At 54.0% G+C, this 17,685-nt stretch overlaps 1 protein-coding gene across 1 annotated transcript in view; it reads right to left on the bottom strand.

The window, feature by feature from the left end:
• Nucleotides 1-926: 926 nt before the first annotated feature.
• The window catches only part of rab1ba (zRAB1B, member RAS oncogene family a), a 40,194-nt gene continuing 23,435 nt past the window's right edge, over nt 927-17,685 (bottom strand). Inside the window, exons 5-7 of the mRNA XM_059955360.1 lie at nt 4,055-4,186; nt 2,406-2,622; nt 927-1,371 (exon numbers count right to left, since the gene is read on the bottom strand). Of these exons, the coding sequence (XP_059811343.1) occupies nt 2,428-2,622; nt 4,055-4,186 (327 nt within the window). The 3' untranslated portion in view covers nt 927-1,371; nt 2,406-2,427. The remainder of the gene's footprint in view (nt 1,372-2,405; nt 2,623-4,054; nt 4,187-17,685) is intronic.

Here is a 17,685-nt window from a genome sequence, read left to right as displayed (position 1 = left end):
CTGAGCACCGTGGACAGTGGGCATGCTCTGTTGGCACCGGAATGTGTGACAACACTCGCGGGCTGCCCCCCAGCACACTCCAGCTGTTAATGCGAATGGCGCATTTCAGCACGCGTGATAAATACAGGAGCCTGATCTCCACGCCGGACGGATCTGGGCAGTTCGAGATGTGGCCTGTGAAAGGAGAAGAGAGTTTTCCTATCCCCCACCTCCCGTTACCTTCAGAAAAGCCTCTCCCAGCGGGCAGTTGGAGAGCAAGGCAGGGCCCGAATGGGTGCGATCGGGACCCCTCCGGCTTCAGCCCCTCAACACATTCCCTTCTGTCCCTCCTCCGCCGGAGGGCAGCATCTTCGACATACGGGGGGTGACTCCACATTGGGCTCCTCCCGATCGTGGCTTCCTGGGGAGGGAGCCCCACAATGTGGGAGGGCCAGCGAGGAGGGAGCCCCACAATGTGGGAGGGGCGGCGAGGAGGGAGCCCCACGAAGTGGGAGGGGCAGCGAGGGAGGGAGCCTCCTGCTACGGGAGGGGTGGTGAAGAGGGATCCCCACGCTGTGGGAGTCCTGCACAGCATGGCGTATCCTCCCCACCAACACTCCCATAGCATGGGTCTCCTTCCTCGCCGCCCCTCCCAAATCGTGGGTCTTCCTCATCGCCACCCCTCCGAGAGAGTGGGGCTCCCTCCTCGCCGCCGCTGCCAACCTTCTGTACCTCGAGAGTGGGGGTACCCTGGTGAGGTTGGTGACCTGGTAAGTCTGCATGGCACTTGGTGAGTGTGCACATCTCTGGGTTTGCACGTGCTGGTGCAGTTTGGATCAGTGGCGGCAGACTGTGACGCGCCTGTGACTCGTGACGTCTCTGAGCCCGGAGTCAGTCCGTGTGTGAGAGCGGGGACACGCCAACAGGAGCAGCAGTGAGCGACTCGGGACAGATCCAGGGGAGACTTTATTTCTGATCCATAAAGCCACAAGGTTCTAAAATCATGATATCTGGAGCAGCCTCGAGAAGAACTGCGGGAAACTGAACGGTTTGTCTGTTTTGTACAAAAAGATGCCCGCACCTGTGCTTACAGTCAAAACACAAGTCAGCTCGGAGAGACAGACCTATTATATACAGAGCAGAGAGGGAGAGAGGCAGGCACCGGAGGGTCGGAAAAGACAACTGAGGAAGGGGGAGGGGGCAAGAGGGAGAGGGAGATGGTGGGGAGAGAGGGAAGGAGAAGGACTGGATGGTGGGCAAGGTGGAACGACAGAGACAGACAGGTGCATGAGAGGATGTTAAAGAGTGTCGGGAAAGGAGATTGCTTGCCCCTCGCCTCCTGTGAGTCGCCGAACTCTTCGCCCGTGAGTGGTACCACATCTCCTTCCCCACCTAGGGGCAAGAGACAGGAGCAGTTAGCTCCTCATACCAGGACGTCCACACTCCTCCCCCCAAGCTCGGGTGGGTGAACACGACCCCTCCACCCCAATGGCGTCTGAAGGGGGCCGGGAGGGGGGAGTGCAGACCTCCTTTCCCCTCCGTGGGGTACGAGGACTTGAGGTGAGATCCCTCCCTCAAGAGGGATCTGCCCCAGGGTTGTGTTGGACTGAGCTTTACAGGTGGGGTAATGATTGGAGGAGGGGGAAGGAGAGTTGAGTGAGGAAGGGCAGAAGAAAGCTGGAGACCGGTGTTCGGACGCTTCTGTACCGGACGGAGCCCTCGCTCAACCAGAATCGGGAGAGGGGGCTTGAAGCTGACACTGGTCTTGGGGTGAGTGGGACTTGTTCCCCCCCCCACCATAGGTCAGAGAGGGGGGATAGAGACTGATACCCAGAACGGAAGGGTTCCGGGAGTGAAGGGGCCCACTCTACCCCGAGTCTGAGGCAGGAGACAGTCGGGGGTAGTGACCTGAAGGTCGGACTCTGCCCTTGTTCCCCTGCGGGGAGAGAATCCCAAGAGGGAAGGCGTGCTGGGATTGAGGGGAACGCCCTCGGAAATCCCCACTCCTCTTTTACCAGAGCAGGAGAGAGGGGTTTGGGTTAGGGTCATCCTCTGGTCTTGGGGTGGGTGGAAAGTTGCTCCCCTGTGGGACAGGGGAGTGGGGGGGGGGGGGGGTGTATCCCGGAACAGAAGGATGCTGGGGCTGAAGGGGGATGCCCTCTGAAACCCAACTCCAACTGAGACCTGGGCAGGAGCAAAACGGGGAGAGAGGGGTTTGCAGGTCACACTTATGCCTTGGAGCCGGGGGGGTTGGGGAACAGGAATGCTGGAAGTGAAGGGGACACCCTTGGAAAACCCCATTCTACCTCCAGAGACAGATAGTGTAGATCCAGTGCCCCCATAGGAGGCAGGAACCCCCACCACACACACACACACACAGTCACCTCCTCCTCGACCCCACACCCCGGCCTTCCCCTCCCCCCCACCTCGGGCTGGCCTGCTCGGCCCTCAACAGCAGCCGCCAGTGCTGGGTTTGACGGGCGTGCTGTCGATTTTCAGGTTCGGCCTCTCGCCGCCCGCAGTCGCCCCTGGCCCCATCCGCTTCTTAATCTCGGCCGCCATGGTCACGAAGGCCTGCTCCACGTTGGTGGCGTTCTTGGCGCTCGTCTCCAGGAACGGTATGCCCAGCGAGTCCGCAAATTCCTGCCAGGGGTGGGGCGGGTGATGGAAAACACGAGGCTTGTCAGTGGGAGCAGCTTGTGGGTGTGTCTGTCTGTCTGTTTCTGTGTGTGATGTGTCTGTCTGTTTCTGTGTGTGTGTGTGATGTGTCTGTCTGTTTCTCTGTGGGTGCGTGTGTGTGTCTGTCTGTTTCTGTGTGGGTGTGTGTGTGTGATGTGTCTGTCTGTTTCTGTGTGTGTGTGTGTGATGTGTCTGTTTCTGTGTGTGTGTGTGTCTGTCTGTTTCTGTGTGTGTGTGTGATGTGTCTGTTTCTGTGTGTGTGTGTGTCTGTCTGTTTCTGTGTGTGTGTGTGATGTGTCTGTTTCTGTGTGGGTGTGTGTGTGATGTGTCTGTCTGTTTCTGTGTGTGTGTGTGTGATGTGTCTGTCTGTTTCTGTGTGTGTGTGTGATGTGTCTGTTTCTCTGTGTGTGTGTGTGTCTGTCTGTTTCTGTGTGGGTGTGTGTGTGATGTGTCTGTCTGTTTCTGTGTGTGTGTGTGATGTGTCTGTTTCTGTGTGTGTGTGTGATGTGTCTGTTTCTCTGTGTGTGTGTCTGTCTGTTTCTGTGTGGGTGTGTGTGTGTGTGACTGTCTGTTTCTGTGTGTGCATGTGTTTGTATGTGTCTGTTTCTGTGTGGGTGTGTGTGTGTGTGTCTGTCTGTCTGTTTCTGTGTGTGTGTGTGTGTGTGTGTGTGTGTGTGTGTGTGTGTGTGTGTGTGTGTGTGTCTGTTTCCGTGTGTGTGTGTGTGTATCTGTTTCCGTGTGTGTGGATGTGTGTATGTGTCTGTTTCGGTGTGTGTGTATATGTGTCTGTCTGTTTCTCTGTGTGTGTGTCTCTGTTTCTGTGCGTGTGTGTGTCTGTCTGTCTCTGTTGTTTCTGTGTGTGTGTGTGTGTGTGTGTGTGTGTCTGCTTGTTTCTGTGTGTGTGTGTCTCTCTGTGTGTGTCTGTTGTTTCTGTGTGTGTGTGTGTGTCTGTGTATGTGTCTGTCTGTTGTTTCTGTGTGTGTGTGTGTGTGTGTCTGTATGTGTCTGTTGTTTCTGTGTGTGTGTGTGTGTGTATGTGTCTGTTGTTTCTGTGTGTGTGTCTGTCTGTCTGTCTGTGTGTGTGTCTCTCTCTCTGTCCCCACCCCCCATGTCCGGGATCGGACCCACCTTCGCTGTTGTGTAATCCACCACCTTCTGTGTGTGTGTGTGTGTGTGTGTGTGTCTCTCTGTCCCCACCCCCCATGTCCGGGATCGGACCCACCGTCGCTGTTGTGTAATCCACCACCTTCTCTGTGTGTGTGTGTGTCTGTGTCTCTCTGTCCCCACCCCCCATGTCCGGGATCGGACCCACCGTCGCTGTTGTGTAATCCACCACCTTCTGTGTGTGTGACTGTGTCTCTCTGTCCCCACCCCCCATGTCCGGGATCGGACCCACCTTCGCTGTTGTGTAATCCACCACCTTCTTTGTCGTGAGGTCGCACTTGTTGCCGACTAACAGCTTGTTGACATTTTCGCTGGCATACCTGTCGATCTCCTGCAGCCATTGCTTTACGTTGTTGTAGGACTCCTGGTTGGAGGAGAACAGGGCGAGAATGTATAGTCATTCTTAAAGAGGCCCAGGAAAGGTTAGACAGCACAAAGGCCCTTCAGCCCATCTCGGCTGTGCCGAGCTACCACCTGAACTGGACCCATTTTCCTGCAATTAGCCAATGTCCGTCTAAGCCTTTCCTATACACGTCTTTGAATTGTTATAATTCTACCTGCCTCTTGTTCCACGTGTCCATTACCCTTTGTCCCCTCTCAACTTAAACCTCTGCCCTGTAGTTTTAGACTCCCTTAACCCCCAAGGGAAAGGATTATGACCATCAAGTTTATCGATGCCACTCACAATTTGATAAACCTCTGAGGTCACCCCTCAGCCTCCTCCCAGGCCAGGACCCAGTCTCTACTCAAGTCCTGGCCACGTCCAGGTCATCCCTCCAGTTTACCAGCTTCCTTCCTGTGAAAAGTGTAACCCCAACTGCACACAACTGGGATGAGCGAGCTGGGCTTTTCTCTTCAGATGAGGGGTGACGATGGCGGTATGCAAGAGGGTAAGAGGCAAAGATCAAATGGAGACTCTTTCCCCAGGTTAATATGAGAGGGCACAACTGGAAAGTGCCTGGAGGAAAGTATAGGGTCGGGGGGGAATGTATGAGGACGGTTTCTTACACAGAGACCAGTGGGTGCCAGGAATGTGCTGCCAGGGGTGGTGTTAGAGGCAGATACATTCAAGACCTTTAGGAGACTATTAGAAAGGCACGTAGATGAAAGCAAAATCGGGGGCTACAGGGGAGGAAAGGGTTAGATTGATCTTAAGTTCGTTCAAAAGATCAGCACACCGAGGGTCAGAGAGCCTGTATAGTTCTGTGCTGTATGCTCTAAGTACGGTCTCTAAATCTAATATGACTTCCAATACTTGTATTAATGTTCCAAATGTTAAAGGCAAATCTACTAGGCATCTTATTCACCACCCTGTCTACGTGTGTGTCCATTTCCAAGTTTCTATGTCCCTGTATTGCCAGGTCTATCTGTTCCTCTACACTCTCCAAGTCAGACCATTCACCACGTACTGAAGTGTTTTAAATTCACAAAATGTGACTCTTGGAACTGTCTGGGAGGGAGGGAGAGGGTTTGGTGAAGGGTTCCTCCAATTATCCAGTGTGATACAAGAACAGCCAATCAGAGCCAAATATGACACATAGACAGCCAATCAGAATCCAACCCAAGGACTTCTTTAGGTCTGACCAGACTCACACTGGCATGTTCTGTTGGGCACAGTCTGTGAAGCGGGGTTCAATGGGAGGGACAGGTTGGGAATTGAATAAAGGGGTCAATAGAGAGGGATTTCAAGGGTGAGAGGGGATTTGAGGAGAGACTCAATAGAGAGGAGCTTCAAGAGGCAGGTTTAAGGGAATAGAGGAGCGGATCAAAGAGCTTTGGGGATTAGCGGAAGGAGTTTGAAAGGGGAGAGGCTTCAAGGGATTGGAGGAAAGGGTTACAATAGGGAGGGTTAGGGGATTGGAGGTGGGGTCAATATATCATTTGTGGATGGGAGAGGGGATTTCAATGGGAGGGGTTCTGATCGATTGTGGGTAGGAGAGGGGATTTCAATGGGAGGGGTTCTGATCCATTGTGGGTAGGAGAGGGGGTTTCAATGGGAGGGGTTCTGATCCATTGTGGGTAGGAGAGGGGTTTCAATGGGAGGGGTTCTGATCCATTGTGGGTAGGAGAGGGGGTTTCAATGGGAGGGGTTCTGATCCATTGTGGGTAGGAGAGGGGGTTTCAATGGGAGGGGTTCTGATCCATTGTGGGTAGGAGAGGGGGTTTCAATGGGAGGGGTTCTGATCGATTGTGGGTAGGAGAGGGGGTTTCAATGGGAGGGGTTCTGATCGATTGTGGGTAGGAGAGGGGGTTTCAATGGGAGGGGTTCTGATCGATTGTGGGTAGGAGAGGGGGTTTCAATAGGAGGTGTTCTGATCGATTGTGGGTAGGAGAGGGGGTTTCAATGGGAGGGGTTCTGATCGATTGTGGGTAGGAGAGGGGGTTTCAATGGGAGGGGTTCTGATCCATTGTGGGTAGGAGAGGGGGTTTCAATGGGAGGGGTTCTGATCCGTTGTGGGTAGGAGAGGGGGTTTCAATGGGAGGGGTTCTGATCGATTGTGGGTAGGAGAGGGGGTTTCAATGGGAGGGGTTCTGATCCATTGTGGGTAGGAGAGGGGGTTTCAATGGGAGGGGTTCTGATCCATTGTGGGTAGGAGAGGGGGTTTCAATGGGAGAGGTTCTGATCGATTGTGGGTAGGAGAGGGGGTTTCAATGGGAGGGGTTCTGATCGATTGTGGGTAGGAGAGGGGGTTTCAATGGGAGGGGTTCTGATCGATTGTGGGTAGGAGAGGGGGTTTCAATGGGAGGGGTTCTGATCCATTGTGGGTAGGAGAGGGGGTTTCAATGGGAGAGGTTCTGATCGATTGTGGGTAGGAGAGGGGGTTTCAATGGGAGGGGTTCTGATCCATTGTGGGTAGGAGAGGGGGTTTCAATGGGAGGGGTTCTGATCCATTGTGGGTAGGAGAGGGGGTTTCAATGGGAGGGGTTCTGATCCATTGTGGGTAGGAGAGGGGTTTCAATGGGAGGGGTTCTGATCCATTGTGGGTAGGAGAGGGGGTTTCAATGGGAGGGGTTCTGATCCATTGTGGGTAGGAGAGGGGGTTTCAATGGGAGGGGTTCTGATCCATTGTGGGTAGGAGAGGGGGTTTCAATGGGAGGGGTTCTGATCCATTGTGGGTAGGAGAGGGGGTTTCAATAGGAGGGGTTCTGATCGATTGTGGGTAGGAGAGGGGGTTTCAATAGGAGGGGTTCTGATCGATTGTGGGTAGGAGAGGGGGTTTCAATGGGAGGGGTTCTGATCGATTGTGGGTAGGAGAGGGGGTTTCAATAGGAGGGGTTCTGATCGATTGTGGGTAGGAGAGGGGGTTTCAATGGGAGGGGTTCTGATCGATTGTGGGTAGGAGAGGGGGTTTCAATGGGAGGGGTTCTGATCGATTGTGGGTAGGAGAGGGGGTTTCAATGGGAGGGGTTCTGATCGATTGTGGGTAGGAGAGGGGGTTTCAATGGGAGGGGTTCTGATCGATTGTGGGTAGGAGAGGGGGTTTCAATGGGAGGGGTTTTGATCCATTGTGGGTAGGAGAGGGGGTTTCAATGGGAGGGGTTCTGATCCATTGTGGGTAGGAGAGGGGGTTTCAATGGGAGGGGTTCTGATCGATTGTGGGTAGGAGAGGGGGTTTCAATGGGAGGGGTTCTGATCCATTGTGGGTAGGAGAGGGGGTTTCAATGGGAGAGGTTCTGATCGATTGTGGGTAGGAGAGGGGGTTTCAATGGGAGGGGTTCTGATCCATTGTGGGTAGGAGAGGGGGTTTCAATAGGAGGGGTTCTGATCGATTGTGGGTAGGAGAGGGGGTTTCAATGGGAGGGGTTCTGATCGATTGTGGGTAGGAGAGGGGGTTTCAATGGGAGGGGTTCTGATCGATTGTGGGTAGGAGAGGGGGTTTCAATAGGAGGGGTTCTGATCGATTGTGGGTAGGAGAGGGGGTTTCAATGGGAGGGGATCTGATCGATTGTGGGTAGGAGAGGGGGTTTCAATAGGAGGGGTTCTGATCGATTGTGGGTAGGAGAGGGGGTTTCAATGGGAGGGGTTCTGATCGATTGTGGGTAGGAGAGGGGGTTTCAATGGGAGGGGTTCTGATCCATTGTGGGTAGGAGAGGGGGTTTCAATGGAGGGGTTCTGATCGATTGTGGGTAGGAGAGGGGGTTTCAATAGGAGGGGTTCTGATCGATTGTGGGTAGGAGAGGGGGTTTCCATAGGAGGGGTTCTGATCGATTGTGGGTAGGAGAGGGGGTTTCAATGGGAGGGGTTCTGATCCATTGTGGGTAGGAGAGGGGGTTTCAATGGGAGGGGTTCTGATCCATTGTGGGTAGGAGAGGGGGTTTCAATGGGAGGGGTTCTGATCCGTTGTGGGTAGGAGAGGGGGTTTCAATGGGAGGGGTTCTGATCGATTGTGGGTAGGAGAGGGGGTTTCAATAGGAGGGGTTCTGATCGATTGTGGGTAGGAGAGGGGGTTTCAATAGGAGGGGTTCTGATCGATTGTGTGTAGGAGAGGGGGTTTCAAAGGGAGGGGTTCTGATCGATTGTGGGTAGGAGAGGGGGTTTCAATGGGAGGGGTTCTGATCGATTGTGGGTAGGAGAGGGGGTTTCAATGGGAGGGGTTCTGATCGATTGTGGGTAGGAGAGGGGGTTTCAATAGGAGGGATTCTGATCGATTGTGGGTAGGAGAGGGGGTTTCAATGGGAGGGGTTCTGATCGATTGTGTGTAGGAGAGGGGGTTTCAAAGGGATGGGTTCTGATCGATTGTGGGTAGGAGAGGAGGTTTCAATGGGAGGGGTTCTGATCGATTGTGGGTAGGAGAGGGGGTTTCAATGGGAGGGGTTCTGATCGATTGTGGGTAGGAGAAGGGGTTTCAATAGGAGGGATTCTGATCGATTGTGGGTAGGAGAGGGGGTTTCAATGGGAGGGGTTCTGATCGATTGTGGGTAGGAGAGGGGGTTTCAATGGGAGGGGTTCTGATCGATTGTGGGTAGGAGAGGGGGTTTCAATGGGAGGGGTTCTGATCGATTGTGGGTAGGAGAGGGGGTTTCAATGGGAGGGGTTCTGATCGATTGTGGGTAGGAGAGGGGGTTTCAATGGGAGGGGTTCTGATCGATTGTGGGTAGGAGAGGGGGTTTCAATGGGAGGGGTTCTGATCGATTGTGGGTAGGAGAGGGGGTTTCAATGGGAGGGGTTCTGATCGATTGTGGGTAGGAGAGGGGGTTTCAATGGGAGGGGTTCCGATCGATTGTGGGTAGGAGAGGGGGTTTCAATGGGAGGGGTTCCGATCGATTGTGGGTAGGAGAGGGGGTTTCAATGGGAGGGGTTCCGATCGATTGTGGGTAGGAGAGGGGGTTTCAATAGGAGGGGTTCCGATCCATTGTGGGTAGGAGAGGGGGTTTCAATGGGAGGGGTTCTGATCGATTGTGGGTAGGAGAGGGGGTTTCAATAGGAGGGGTTCTGATCGATTGTGGGTAGGAGAGGGGGTTTCAATGGGAGGGGTTCTGATCGATTGTGGGTAGGAGAGGGGGTTTCAATAGGAGGGGTTCTGATCGATTGTGGGTAGGAGAGGGGGTTTCAATAGGAGGGGTTCTGATCGATTGTGGGTAGGAGAGGGGGTTTCAATAGGAGGGGTTCTGATCGATTGTGGGTAGGAGAGGGGGTTTCAATGGGAGGGGTTCTGATCGATTGTGGGTAGGAGAGGGGGTTTCAATGGGAGGGGTTCTGATCCATTGTGGGTAGGAGAGGGGGTTTCAATAGGAGGGGTTCTGATCGACTGTGGGTAGGAGAGGGGGTTTCAATAGGAGGGGTTCTGATCGATTGTGGGTAGGAGAGGGGGTTTCAATGGGAGGGGTTCTGATCCATTGTGGGTAGGAGTGGGGGTTTCAATAGGAGGGGTTCTGATCGATTGTGGGTAGGAGAGGGGGTTTCAATGGGAGGGGTTCTGATCGATTGTGGGTAGGAGAGGGGGTTTCAATGGGAGGGGTTCTGATCCATTGTGGGTAGGAGAGGGGTTTCAATGGGAGGGGTTCTGATCCATTGTGTGTAGGAGAGGGGGTTTCAATGGGAGGGGTTCTGATCCATTGTGGGTAGGAGAGGGGGTTTCAATGGGAGGGGTTCTGATCGATTGTGGGTAGGAGAGGGGGTTTCAATGGGAGGGGTTCTGATCGATTGTGGGTAGGAGAGGAAGTTTCAATGGGAGGGGTTCTGATCGATTGTGGGTAGGAGAGGGGGTTTCAATAGGAGGGGTTCTGATCGATTGTGGGTAGGAGAGGGGGTTTCAATGGGAGGGGTTCTGATCGATTGTGGGTAGGAGAGGGGGTTTCAATGGGAGGGGTTCTGATCGATTTTGGGTAGGAGAAGGGGTTTCAATAGGAGGGGTTCTGATCGACTGTGGGTAGGAGAGGGGGTTTCAATAGGAGGGGTTCTGATCGATTGTGGGTAGGAGAGGGGGTTTCAATGGGAGGGGTTCTGATCCATTGTGGGTAGGAGAGGGGGTTTCAATGGGCGGGGTTCTGATCGATTGTAGGTAGGAGAGGGGGTTTCAATGGGAGAGGTTCTGATCGATTGTGGGTAGGAGAGGGGGTTTCAATGGGAGGGGTTCTGATCGATTGTGGGTAGGAGAGGGGGTTTCAATGGGAGGGGTTCTGATCCATTGTGGGTAGGAGAGGGGGTTTCAATGGGAGGGGTTCTGATCCATTGTGGGTAGGAGAGGGGTTTCAATGGGAGGGGTTCTGATCCATTGTGGGTAGGAGAGGGGGTTTCAATGGGAGGGGTTCTGATCCATTGTGGGTAGGAGAGGGGGTTTCAATGGGAGGGGTTCTGATCCATTGTGGGTAGGAGAGGGGGTTTCAATGGGAGGGGTTCTGATCCATTGTGGGTAGGAGAGGGGGTTTCAATGGGAGGGGTTCTGATCGATTGTGGGTAGGAGAGGGGGTTCCAATGGGAGGGGTTCTTATCGATTGTGGGTAGGTGAGGGGGTTTCAATAGGAGGGGTTCTGATCGATTGTGGGTAGGAGAGGGGGTTTCAATGGGAGGGGTTCTGATCGATTGTGGGTAGGAGAGGGGGTTTCAATGGGAGGGGTTCTGATCGAATGTGGGTAGGAGAGGGGGTTTCAATAGGAGGGGTTCTGATCGATTGTGGGTAGGAGAGGGGGTTTCAATGGGAGGGGTTCTGATCGATTGTGGGTAGGAGAGGGGGTTTCAATGGGAGGGGTTCTGATCGATTGTGGGTAGGAGAGGGGGTTTCAATGGGAGGGGTTCTGATCGATTGTGGGTAGGAGAGGGGGTTTCAATGGGAGGGGTTCTGATCGATTGTGGGTAGGAGAGGGGGTTTCAATGGGAGGGGTTCTGATCCATTGTGGGTAGGAGAGGGGGTTTCAATGGGAGGGGTTCTGATCCATTGTGGGTAGGAGAGGGGTTTCAATGGGAGAGGTTCTGATCGATTGTGGGTAGGAGAGGGGGTTTCAATGGGAGGGGTTCTGATCGATTGTGGGTAGGAGAGGGGGTTTCAATGGGAGGGGTTCTGATCGATTGTGGGTAGGAGAGGGGGTTTCAATGGGAGGGGTTCTGATCCATTGTGGGTAGGAGAGGGGGTTTCAATGGGAGAGGTTCTGATCGATTGTGGGTAGGAGAGGGGGTTTCAATGGGAGGGGTTCTGATCCATTGTGGGTAGGAGAGGGGGTTTCAATAGGAGGGGTTCTGATCGATTGTGGGTAGGAGAGGGGGTTTCAATGGGAGGGGTTCTGATCGATTGTGGGTAGGAGAGGGGGTTTCAATGGGAGGGGTTCTGATCCATTGTGGGTAGGAGAGGAAGTTTCAATGGGAGGGGTTCTGATCGATTGTGGGTAGGAGAGGGGGTTTCAATAGGAGGGGTTCTGATCGATTGTGGGTAGGAGAGGGGGTTTCAATGGGAGGGGATCTGATCGATTGTGGGTACGAGAGGGGGTTTCAATAGGAGGGGTTCTGATCGATTGTGGGTAGGAGAGGGGGTTTCAATGGGAGGGGTTCTGATCGATTGTGGGTAGGAGAGGGGGTTTCAATGGGAGGGGTTCTGATCGATTGTGGGTAGGAGAGGGGGTTTCAATAGGAGGGATTCTGATCGATTGTGGGTAGGAGAAGGGGTTTCAATGGGAGGGGTTCTGATCGATTGTGGGTAGGAGAGGGGGTTTCAATGGGAGTGGTTCTGATCGATTGTGGGTAGGAGAGGGGGTTTCAATGGGAGGGGTTCTGATCGATTGTGGGTAGGAGAGGGGGTTTCAATGGGAGGGGTTCTGATCGATTGTGGGTAGGAGAGGGGGTTTCAATGGGAGGGGTTCTGATCGATTGTGGGTAGGAGAGGGGGTTTCAATGGGAGGGGTTCTGATCGATTGTGGGTAGGAGAGGGGGTTTCAATGGGAGAGGTTCCGATCGATTGTGGGTAGGAGAGGGGGTTTCAATGGGAGGGGTTCTGATCGATTGTGGGTAGGAGAGGGGGTTTCAATGGGAGGGGTTCCGATCGATTGTGGGTAGGAGAGGGGGTTTCAATAGGAGGGGTTCCGATCCATTGTGGGTAGGAGAGGGGGTTTCAATGGGAGGGGTTCTGATCCATTGTGGGTAGGAGAGGGGTTTCAATGGGAGGGGTTCTGATCCATTGTGGGTAGGAGAGGGGGTTTCAATGGGAGGGGTTCTGATCCATTGTGGGTAGGAGAGGGGGTTTCAATGGGAGGGGTTCTGATCCATTGTGGGTAGGAGAGGGGGTTTCAATGGGAGGGGTTCTGATCCATTGTGGGTAGGAGAGGGGGTTTCAATGGGAGGGGTTCTGATCGATTGTGGGTAGGAGAGGGGGTTTCAATGGGAGGGGTTCTGATCGATTGTGGGTAGGAGAGGGGGTTTCAATGGGAGGGGTTCTGATCGATTGTGGGTAGGAGAGGGGGTTTCAATGGGAGGGGTTCCGATCGATTGTGGGTAGGAGAGGGGGTTTCAATGGGAGGGGTTCCGATCGATTGTGGGTAGGAGAGGGGGTTTCAATGGGAGGGGTTCCGATCGATTGTGGGTAGGAGAGGGGGTTTCAATAGGAGGGGTTCCGATCCATTGTGGGTAGGAGAGGGGGTTTCAATGGGAGGGGTTCTGATCGATTGTGGGTAGGAGAGGGGGTTTCAATAGGAGGGGTTCTGATCGATTGTGGGTAGGAGAGGGGGTTTCAATGGGAGGGGTTCTGATCGATTGTGGGTAGGAGAGGGGGTTTCAATAGGAGGGGTTCTGATCGATTGTGGGTAGGAGAGGGGGTTTCAATAGGAGGGGTTCTGATCGATTGTGGGTAGGAGAGGGGGTTTCAATAGGAGGGGTTCTGATCGATTGTGGGTAGGAGAGGGGGTTTCAATGGGAGGGGTTCTGATCGATTGTGGGTAGGAGAGGGGGTTTCAATGGGAGGGGTTCTGATCCATTGTGGGTAGGAGAGGGGGTTTCAATAGGAGGGGTTCTGATCGACTGTGGGTAGGAGAGGGGGTTTCAATAGGAGGGGTTCTGATCGATTGTGGGTAGGAGAGGGGGTTTCAATGGGAGGGGTTCTGATCCATTGTGGGTAGGAGTGGGGGTTTCAATAGGAGGGGTTCTGATCGATTGTGGGTAGGAGAGGGGGTTTCAATGGGAGGGGTTCTGATCGATTGTGGGTAGGAGAGGGGGTTTCAATGGGAGGGGTTCTGATCCATTGTGGGTAGGAGAGGGGTTTCAATGGGAGGGGTTCTGATCCATTGTGTGTAGGAGAGGGGGTTTCAATGGGAGGGGTTCTGATCCATTGTGGGTAGGAGAGGGGGTTTCAATGGGAGGGGTTCTGATCGATTGTGGGTAGGAGAGGGGGTTTCAATGGGAGGGGTTCTGATCGATTGTGGGTAGGAGAGGAAGTTTCAATGGGAGGGGTTCTGATCGATTGTGGGTAGGAGAGGGGGTTTCAATAGGAGGGGTTCTGATCGATTGTGGGTAGGAGAGGGGGTTTCAATGGGAGGGGTTCTGATCGATTGTGGGTAGGAGAGGGGGTTTCAATGGGAGGGGTTCTGATCGATTTTGGGTAGGAGAAGGGGTTTCAATAGGAGGGGTTCTGATCGACTGTGGGTAGGAGAGGGGGTTTCAATAGGAGGGGTTCTGATCGATTGTGGGTAGGAGAGGGGGTTTCAATGGGAGGGGTTCTGATCCATTGTGGGTAGGAGAGGGGGTTTCAATGGGAGGGGTTCTGATCGATTGTGGGTAGGAGAGGGGGTTTCAATGGGAGGGGTTCTGATCGATTGTGGGTAGGAGAGGGGGTTTCAATGGGAGAGGTTCCGATCGATTGTGGGTAGGAGAGGGGGTTTCAATGGGAGGGGTTCTGATCGATTGTGGGTAGGAGAGGGGGTTTCAATGGGAGGGGTTCCGATCGATTGTGGGTAGGAGAGGGGGTTTCAATAGGAGGGGTTCCGATCCATTGTGGGTAGGAGAGGGGGTTTCAATGGGAGGGGTTCTGATCCATTGTGGGTAGGAGAGGGGTTTCAATGGGAGGGGTTCTGATCCATTGTGGGTAGGAGAGGGGGTTTCAATGGGAGGGGTTCTGATCCATTGTGGGTAGGAGAGGGGGTTTCAATGGGAGGGGTTCTGATCCATTGTGGGTAGGAGAGGGGGTTTCAATGGGAGGGGTTCTGATCCATTGTGGGTAGGAGAGGGGGTTTCAATGGGAGGGGTTCTGATCGATTGTGGGTAGGAGAGGGGGTTTCAATGGGAGGGGTTCTGATCGATTGTGGGTAGGAGAGGGGGTTTCAATGGGAGGGGTTCTGATCGATTGTGGGTAGGAGAGGGGGTTTCAATGGGAGGGGTTCCGATCGATTGTGGGTAGGAGAGGGGGTTTCAATGGGAGGGGTTCCGATCGATTGTGGGTAGGAGAGGGGGTTTCAATGGGAGGGGTTCCGATCGATTGTGGGTAGGAGAGGGGGTTTCAATAGGAGGGGTTCCGATCCATTGTGGGTAGGAGAGGGGGTTTCAATGGGAGGGGTTCTGATCGATTGTGGGTAGGAGAGGGGGTTTCAATAGGAGGGGTTCTGATCGATTGTGGGTAGGAGAGGGGGTTTCAATGGGAGGGGTTCTGATCGATTGTGGGTAGGAGAGGGGGTTTCAATAGGAGGGGTTCTGATCGATTGTGGGTAGGAGAGGGGGTTTCAATAGGAGGGGTTCTGATCGATTGTGGGTAGGAGAGGGGGTTTCAATAGGAGGGGTTCTGATCGATTGTGGGTAGGAGAGGGGGTTTCAATGGGAGGGGTTCTGATCGATTGTGGGTAGGAGAGGGGGTTTCAATGGGAGGGGTTCTGATCCATTGTGGGTAGGAGAGGGGGTTTCAATAGGAGGGGTTCTGATCGACTGTGGGTAGGAGAGGGGGTTTCAATAGGAGGGGTTCTGATCGATTGTGGGTAGGAGAGGGGGTTTCAATGGGAGGGGTTCTGATCCATTGTGGGTAGGAGTGGGGGTTTCAATAGGAGGGGTTCTGATCGATTGTGGGTAGGAGAGGGGGTTTCAATGGGAGGGGTTCTGATCGATTGTGGGTAGGAGAGGGGGTTTCAATGGGAGGGGTTCTGATCCATTGTGGGTAGGAGAGGGGTTTCAATGGGAGGGGTTCTGATCCATTGTGTGTAGGAGAGGGGGTTTCAATGGGAGGGGTTCTGATCCATTGTGGGTAGGAGAGGGGGTTTCAATGGGAGGGGTTCTGATCGATTGTGGGTAGGAGAGGGGGTTTCAATGGGAGGGGTTCTGATCGATTGTGGGTAGGAGAGGAAGTTTCAATGGGAGGGGTTCTGATCGATTGTGGGTAGGAGAGGGGGTTTCAATAGGAGGGGTTCTGATCGATTGTGGGTAGGAGAGGGGGTTTCAATGGGAGGGGTTCTGATCGATTGTGGGTAGGAGAGGGGGTTTCAATGGGAGGGGTTCTGATCGATTTTGGGTAGGAGAAGGGGTTTCAATAGGAGGGGTTCTGATCGACTGTGGGTAGGAGAGGGGGTTTCAATAGGAGGGGTTCTGATCGATTGTGGGTAGGAGAGGGGGTTTCAATGGGAGGGGTTCTGATCCATTGTGGGTAGGAGAGGGGGTTTCAATGGGCGGGGTTCTGATCGATTGTAGGTAGGAGAGGGGGTTTCAATGGGAGAGGTTCTGATCGATTGTGGGTAGGAGAGGGGGTTTCAATGGGAGGGGTTCTGATCGATTGTGGGTAGGAGAGGGGGTTTCAATGGGAGGGGTTCTGATCCATTGTGGGTAGGAGAGGGGTTTCAATGGGAGGGGTTCTGATCCATTGTGGGTAGGAGAGGGGGTTTCAATGGGAGGGGTTCTGATCCATTGTGGGTAGGAGAGGGGGTTTCAATGGGAGGGGTTCTGATCCATTGTGGGTAGGAGAGGGGGTTTCAATGGGAGGGGTTCTGATCCATTGTGGGTAGGAGAGGGGGTTTCAATGGGAGGGGTTCTGATCGATTGTGGGTAGGAGAGGGGGTTCCAATGGGAGGGGTTCTTATCGATTGTGGGTAGGTGAGGGGGTTTCAATAGGAGGGGTTCTGATCGATTGTGGGTAGGAGAGGGGGTTTCAATGGGAGGGGTTCTGATCGATTGTGGGTAGGAGAGGGGGTTTCAATGGGAGGGGTTCTGATCGAATGTGGGTAGGAGAGGGGGTTTCAATAGGAGGGGTTCTGATCGATTGTGGGTAGGAGAGGGGGTTTCAATGGGAGGGGTTCTGATCGATTGTGGGTAGGAGAGGGGGTTTCAATGGGAGGGGTTCTGATCGATTGTGGGTAGGAGAGGGGGTTTCAATGGGAGGGGTTCTGATCGATTGTGGGTAGGAGAGGGGGTTTCAATGGGAGGGGTTCTGATCGATTGTGGGTAGGAGAGGGGGTTTCAATGGGAGGGGTTCTGATCCATTGTGGGTAGGAGAGGGGGTTTCAATGGGAGGGGTTCTGATCCATTGTGGGTAGGAGAGGGGTTTCAATGGGAGAGGTTCTGATCGATTGTGGGTAGGAGAGGGGGTTTCAATGGGAGGGGTTCTGATCGATTGTGGGTAGGAGAGGGGGTTTCAATGGGAGGGGTTCTGATCGATTGTGGGTAGGAGAGGGGGTTTCAATGGGAGGGGTTCTGATCCATTGTGGGTAGGAGAGGGGGTTTCAATGGGAGAGGTTCTGATCGATTGTGGGTAGGAGAGGGGGTTTCAATGGGAGGGGTTCTGATCCATTGTGGGTAGGAGAGGGGGTTTCAATAGGAGGGGTTCTGATCGATTGTGGGTAGGAGAGGGGGTTTCAATGGGAGGGGTTCTGATCGATTGTGGGTAGGAGAGGGGGTTTCAATGGGAGGGGTTCTGATCCATTGTGGGTAGGAGAGGAAGTTTCAATGGGAGGGGTTCTGATCGATTGTGGGTAGGAGAGGGGGTTTCAATAGGAGGGGTTCTGATCGATTGTGGGTAGGAGAGGGGGTTTCAATGGGAGGGGATCTGATCGATTGTGGGTACGAGAGGGGGTTTCAATAGGAGGGGTTCTGATCGATTGTGGGTAGGAGAGGGGGTTTCAATGGGAGGGGTTCTGATCGATTGTGGGTAGGAGAGGGGGTTTCAATGGGAGGGGTTCTGATCGATTGTGGGTAGGAGAGGGGGTTTCAATAGGAGGGATTCTGATCGATTGTGGGTAGGAGAAGGGGTTTCAATGGGAGGGGTTCTGATCGATTGTGGGTAGGAGAGGGGGTTTCAATGGGAGTGGTTCTGATCGATTGTGGGTAGGAGAGGGGGTTTCAATGGGAGGGGTTCTGATCGATTGTGGGTAGGAGAGGGGGTTTCAATGGGAGGGGTTCTGATCGATTGTGGGTAGGAGAGGGGGTTTCAATGGGAGGGGTTCTGATCGATTGTGGGTAGGAGAGGGGGTTTCAAT

The sequence above is a fragment of the Hypanus sabinus genome, chromosome 31 (assembly GCF_030144855.1).
Source record: "Hypanus sabinus isolate sHypSab1 chromosome 31, sHypSab1.hap1, whole genome shotgun sequence".
Lineage (NCBI taxonomy): Eukaryota > Metazoa > Chordata > Chondrichthyes > Myliobatiformes > Dasyatidae > Hypanus > Hypanus sabinus.
The sequence above is the reverse complement of the archived record's forward strand: the minus strand, read 5'-3'. Positions and strand labels throughout refer to the sequence as shown.